We start from the raw sequence: 6,415 nt of genomic DNA, 5'->3' as shown, positions 1-6,415 counted from the left end.
GGTGCCGGTCTGACAAATAGTGCTGTTGTCATCTGGGCTTTCAAGAGCCACATTTGTGAGCTTAGTTCTCACTTCTGGCTCAAGGAGCGTTGAGAGAAGAAGAATTTAAGCGAAAAAAATGAACCCAGTGTTATTTAAAGTAAGCCAACCAGGGGTAGATTGGAGAGATTTCGTGGCCCGAAATCAGTCATTGACAGACCGGCCCACTTCAAGCACGCCACATGTATGTGTGTGTGTGTGTGTGTGTGTGTATTGTTGGAGGATGATCAAACAGGGGGAAGTGTGTTGTTGTCGACACGGCGGGATCCCTTGACCGTTCTCCACTTCCCCAGGTCCTCCGCGTGTTCGTTTGATTCGGGCTGAGTTGATGTGCAAAAGTCAGAGGCTGGAAATGGAGAAGTTCTTGCAAGATGTTTTACTGAACGTTCAGGGCACAACACGAATCGATTCGGGCTCCTGTGAGTCTAAGATTTCATCAGGAAGCCCCGAGCAACTACAGTCACACGTACATATAGGCATAGTATGTTAATTATATTAATTAGGGGCGGGCAGTCCTTCCCCTTATGTAAAAATCGGAAACAAAGAAAGTCAAGCAAAGTTCGATTTTGGCATTTTGACAAAGTACAGACCATATCTGTTGGTCCACAAATCTTGAGATTAGGGTTCCTCTTCGAAGGCACTTGACAGCCTTCAGGGACTTTCCCAAGGTGGGAGACGCAAAAGAAAACACTTGGGGGGCTGTTAATCACTCAAGGGGAAATAGGAGCCCAGCTTCACACTACATTCTTTGTTTTAAGTAGCGGATGTTCAGGACAGAGACCTAATAGTCAAAGTCGACCTGTCTATGATACAAAGTTTTAAGCTAAACATATAACATAGGTGATATCTTCAATCCCTCTCTCGGACTCGAAAGAGTCCGAAAACTTGTTCGAAAAAGCTTTCCCTCTCTCGGACTCGTAAGAGTCCGAAACCCTTAAATGCATCTGAAAACATTATGTAAAGGTGATGTTTCAACAGCAAATACATTGGTGAGATAAATTCAAAACGATATGAAATGTGACAATAATAACGTAAACGTCAAAAACACTAATGTGTAATTCCAGCATGCAAAAATGGCGGTGATCATGAAAACATTGTGCATGCGTCAAATTCAAAAGTTATTTGGTTGTTTCCTATCATATGCAAGCAGATGCCCTCTCTGGTGGAGGCTGAGGAGGAGAGTATTCCTCCGTATGCCAAGGTGGTATAAGTGATAGCTTTGGGAGTGGGGCAGCGATCGTTCGACGAGAGGGGAGTTTCTCGCCTGGTGGATGCGAGTTGCACAAGCAACAAACCGATCAAATACTTGGCGATCATCGTCGGTGGATACTTTGAGTGTGATGACAATTTTAGGGCAGACCACTTGAATTCAGGGTGAGTCGCTGGGAATGCTGTGTGTGTTTTTTTTTTTTTTTTTTTTCTCAAGATGTGAGCTCAGCTGCTGTTGGATTGCAGTTTTCCTGGGTGGAAGTTGCTCCTGCGTTGTCTGTTGCCGGGTTCAATTTGGAGTCGTCTGGCTCTGTTCGGGATTCGTCGAGCGTTGTTTCGAAGTCGTCAGGCGTTGTAGTCGTCCCAGGCTGGTCTCCCTGGCTGTTGATGTGATGGAAGCTGATCCCTGTGGGGCCTCAAGCTGGTCTGGTAGACGTCAAGTGGAACCACGTGTCTCCCTTTCCTTGCAGGCGAACCGCAGATGAAGTCCTCTCCGTCACCTTGTATGGACCCGTCCACCTGGGTTCCGACCACTTCCTTTTCAGAACCTTTAACCACACAAGTTCACAAACATTCATTAGCGGTGGAGCATCGGCCTGTTTTTCGGTCAGGCTGGAGAACGTAAAGGTCAGCTGTCGCAGCCCAGGCGGTCCCTCCACCTGCGATTCCTCCAGTGGAGCTGTTGGTGCCGGAAACGGTCTGTTGGTATGACATTCAAATGGTGTCCACCCTTTGGCTGAATTTAGTGACATCCTTACATTCATTAAGGCAATTGGGAGAGCCTGTACCCAATTTAGCTTAGACGATGCTAATGCTTTTGCTAATTTTTCTTTGATGTTCCTGTTCATTCTTTCAACTTGACCTTGGGACTGTGGGTGGTACACTGAACCAAAAGAGTGTTTTAAACCCAGGGCCCTTTCTACTTCTTGTAGATGTTTGTTTTTGAAATGAGTTCCGTTATCGGACCTGATTTTCTTTGGGAACCCATGAGTTGGAATGTAATGATTGATCAAGTGTTTAGCCACAACGTTCGCTGTTTCCGTTTTGCATGGATAGGCTTCTGGCCATCCTGAAAAAGAATCCACAATTACCAACAAATACCTGTATCCTGACACTGGTTTGATCATGTCAGTGAAATCCATCGAAACCACTTGACCAGGAGCAGTCACGTCCGGATCGTGAGTGCCCTGTGGTGGCTTCGTCGTAGGCATGCTGTTGTACCTGCTACAAACACTACAGTCCTGTAGTTCACTTTTTACAATCGTTCTCATGAAAGGGTGCCACCAGGTGTGGAGTCGTCTCAGTGTTTCATCCACGCCTACATGGCACACTCCATGGGCTTCACTTATCAACTGTTTCAACTGTTTTTGTGGTGGGATGCATCTCCTATCCTTTTTCTATATTCCATTATCACTCTTTGCACCCCCTTTTGACTTCCACACACTCTTTTCTTCTGGACTGGCTTGCTCTTGCCACAACTTGACCGTATCCTCATTCACCTCTTCCCTATCGGTTAATTCATTCTCACTGATCATTAGTTGCAATGTGGGAAGATGATAGCCTGCTGCCTCTTTCGCCGCCTTATCAGCCGAATCATTTCCTTTTGCTACAAAGTCTGAGCGTTTGGAATGTCCTTTGCATTTAATGATGGCCACTGCTTTGGGCAGCATTAAGGCATCTCGCAATGCTAGAATGTCTTGATGATGCTTAATTGGCGTTCCTACAACAGTCACAAAATCATTTCTTTGCCACTCAGCCAGAGCCGTGTGTATTACCACGTGCACATATGCTGAGTCAGTGTAAATGTTGGCAGTTTTTCCCTGGGCTAGCATTAAAGCTGTTTGAACCGCAATCAGTTCAGCTCTCTGTGCTGATTGAGGACCTGTTAGTCTTTTTGCTACTACCGTCGTGAAGTCGTCATTCGTCATTCGTGTCACAGCGAATCCCGACTGGAGTCCTTTTTCTCCTTTGAAGCAACAGCCATCTGTAAACAGTATCATGTCTGGATTATTCAATGGTGTCTCATACAGTTCTTCTCTGAGCGTGTTTTCGTCCACTATCCGCTGTGTGCAGCAGTGTGGTTTTCCTTCCATCATTCCTTCCGCCATGTTGACGCCTTCGTGCGTAAACAAGATGTGGGGTTGGGTTAGTATTGTCTCGATTTTTCTTTGTCTCCCTCCTGTCATGGTGAATGCCTGGCTTGTGACGTATTGTACAGTGCTGTGTGATGTGCGGATAGTGAGTGGATGATGTAAAACTATGTGCGATGTTTTCTGAACGAGCCGAGCAAGAGCTGAGGCAAAAGCCGCACATAAAGGATGTCGTTGTTCATATACGTCAAGTGGAGTGGATGCATACAAGCAAGTGTATCGTTCACCAACTCCCCCTTTCTGAAAAAGCACAGCAGACACACTGCTTGATTTTTCAGACACATCAAGAAAGAACATTTTGGTGTAGTCTGGAATGGCCAACGAGGCCGCAGAGGAAAGAAACTGTTTCAAGCTGATAAACGATTGGTCTGCATCAGAAGTCCAGGTAAGAGAGTGAGTCAAGTTTCGCATGCCTTGGTCATTAACCATGGCGCGCAAAGGACGTGTGAGTTCAGCGAAGTCTGGAACATGGTGTCGAGAATAATTACAAAGTCCCAGGAAGGCAAGCATTTGCTTGACATTGGTGGGTTTGGGATGGTGCAAGATGTCATCCTTGTGTGAAGGTGACATGCCTGTCCCGTGTCTCGAAATGAGCCGCCCAAGGAATGAAACTTGAGGGCGTGCGATTTGAAGTTTGCTCTTCGAGCATTTCAAGCCAATCGTTGCCAAGTGAGCAAGCAGGGATCGTGTGGCTTCAACACACACAGTTTCAGAAGGAGCAGCCAGCAGAATGTCATCAACATATTGGATCAATAGTACTCCGGCTGGGAGAATTAGTGGCGCCAAAAGTTGCTTCAAATAGGCATTGAACAGGCCTGGAGAGAGAACAAAGCCTTGTGGCAGTCGGTTGTACGAATAGCACTCACCATTCCATGTGAATGCGAAATACTCCATCATGGAGTCATCAAGCGGGATGCAAAAGAAAGCATTCGCCAAGTCTATACAAGTGAAATGAGTGTGGGATGGTGCAAGTTGAGATAAGGTAGAATGCGGGTTGGGAACAGGCAAGGTAGGTGTCAAGACAGCAGCATTGATGGCGCGTAGATCGTGAACCATGCGGTATTTTCCGGTATTCTTTTTTTCTACGGGTAGGATGGGAGTGTTATATCGCGAACGCGGAATTTTGCATAGAACACCCGCTTCCAGCAACCCATTTATTGTGTCTGTTATACCGAGACGCCCTGATTCTTTAGTTGGATACTGTGGAATATAAATCGGCTCGGGTTTTATTTGAAAAATGACTGGAGTGACGTTGCATCGTCCCACGTCTGTTGAGTCGGTGGCCCACAAGTGCTGTGGAAGTTGTTCGAGCATGGATGCAGCGAGATCACTATCGGTCATTTCTCTGCCATGATGCCTGTCCAAAAGATTATGTTCAAGAACTGAAAAGGGATAAAATGCATCAGATTGGATCCAGTAGGCATCGAGAGATTTGGAATACAACAAGTTTTCGTGTATTGTTTCATACCAATCAGTCGCCGTTGTACACTCCCTCACGAATGGACCAAGATCCTTGGCTGTGTGTTGTGGAGAAACCATCAGCGAGACATGTGGATGGCAGGGTGGCATATACGGGTCGGACGGATCTGCCATCATGTACCATTTTTGTTGTTCGTCTGTTAGAGAAACCGAAAAGGCTACTCCTGGCTTTCCTACAAACAAATCGCCCATGTTCAATTGCCACGTGTTTCCCTCAACTTCCTTAAATGCTTCACTGTACACTTCATCACTTTTTCTGTCATAGTAGAGTGTGCAATGCATGCAGTCCGACACCATATCATAAGTGCGAAGGTTGCGAACCCAAGGCGACCATTTCGTCCAGAAACTCTCCGCCTTCCTCCAATCAGTTGAATCTGTGTCCACTCTCGCCCAGTAGATGTCAGCTGTGGCACAGGCAATTGCAGGTGAGGTGACTTGTCCCTCGAATAGCTGTAATAGTTGAGCGTCCGTGTAGACAGATTGAGTAGAGCAGTGGCAGGAGTTCCCATCAGGGAACTCCAAAGTGAGTCCATCAGGGCTGCATTTTATGATCGGGGCCGTCTTGATGAGGAGATCACGACCCAACAGGTTCACTGGACAATTTGGTGCAAAGACAAAAGAGTGCATCAACGTTTGTGAGTAACATTGAGTGCGGACAGGGGTAGTCATGTGCAGGGTGGTTTCCTCTCCCTTGAATCCAACTAATGAGATGCCGCCGGTAGTAAGGGAACTTTCTGGTGGTAAGGTCATGACGGTGGAATGTCGCGCTCCAGTGTCGACCATGAAAGGTAGAGAAGTTCCTCCTACCGTCAAGTTGATCATCGGTTCCTGCAGACCGCGGCTAGTGGATCCAGGGCCCCATCATTGCGAATATTGACCGGCAGTCGGTGGCAGGTATTGTTGGTTTGGTGGTTGAGGAGGGCCAGGTTGCAGAGGTGGCATGACAGTCTGTTGTGGTGGCTCATTATAGGATTGTTGGTTGTAGTCTCCCCTGCCACGTGACTGTGCGTAGCCTCCTCTGTCGTAGCTCCTTTGTTGTCCTCTGCCTCTGCCCCCCCATCTTTGTCCTTGTGGTCTGGCTCGGCAGTCACGTGCCCAGTGGCCCATTTTGCCACAGTTAAAACATTGTCCTTGGTCACCAGGGGGCGCTCTCCGACCCCTGAATGGTCCCGACTGATACATCATGCACTCAGAAAAGACAGAAGGTGATGAGGTGTTAGCAGCTGGTGGAGTCACGGGCTCCTCCTTTTTCTGCAAGCTTTGGAGCTGCATAATAGTCAATTGGGATTCAACGTTCTTTCGCTTTTCATGTTTTGTTTCGTTATCTTTACTATGTCTCCGTAGATGGTGCTTCAGGTGAGACAGCCAGCGAGCGTGGTCAGCGCCAGGGAGATCAGGGTTTGATTCCATGGACTGGACTACGGATTTGGGAACCCCTTTTAGCACAGCCGCCCGAAATACTTGGGAATAAAGAGAGGAGTCAGTGGGTTGATGACCTGTTTTTAGCGCAAAATCGACTTGAGCGCGATCAATAAATA

At 47.2% G+C, this 6,415-nt stretch overlaps 1 protein-coding gene across 2 annotated transcripts; it reads right to left on the bottom strand.

Moving 5' to 3' along the window:
- Positions 1-400: 400 nt before the first annotated feature.
- Positions 401-6,174, bottom strand: LOC147191201 (uncharacterized). Of its 2 annotated transcripts, XR_015103768.1 has the most exons (3): positions 4,867-6,174; positions 4,265-4,780; positions 401-1,796 (listed from the first exon to the last, which is right to left on the bottom strand). XR_015103768.1 is itself a non-coding variant. In XM_086137034.1 (2 exons), exons 1-2 carry the CDS (start codon positions 5,697-5,699, stop codon positions 1,790-1,792), a joined length of 840 nt encoding a protein of 279 aa, XP_085993160.1. In that variant the 5' UTR covers positions 5,700-6,174; the 3' UTR covers positions 401-1,789. The 2 variants fall into 2 exon arrangements, 1 of the variants encoding a protein (XP_085993160.1); XM_086137034.1 differs by lacking the exon at positions 4,265-4,780.
- Positions 6,175-6,415: the final 241 nt, after the last annotated feature.

Source organism: Hippocampus guttulatus, chromosome 18 (genome assembly GCF_054856545.1).
Source record: "Hippocampus guttulatus isolate MCC_2025c chromosome 18, RoL_Hgut_1.0, whole genome shotgun sequence".
NCBI lineage: Eukaryota > Metazoa > Chordata > Actinopteri > Syngnathiformes > Syngnathidae > Hippocampus > Hippocampus guttulatus.
Note: the sequence above shows the minus strand (reverse complement) of the source record. Positions and strands in the feature narration are given on the sequence as shown.

Coding starts and splice junctions, on each gene's coding strand:
- LOC147191201 (XM_086137034.1), bottom strand. CDS start 5,699: ATGATCAACTTGACGGTAGGAGGAACTTCTCTACCTTTCATGGTCGAC.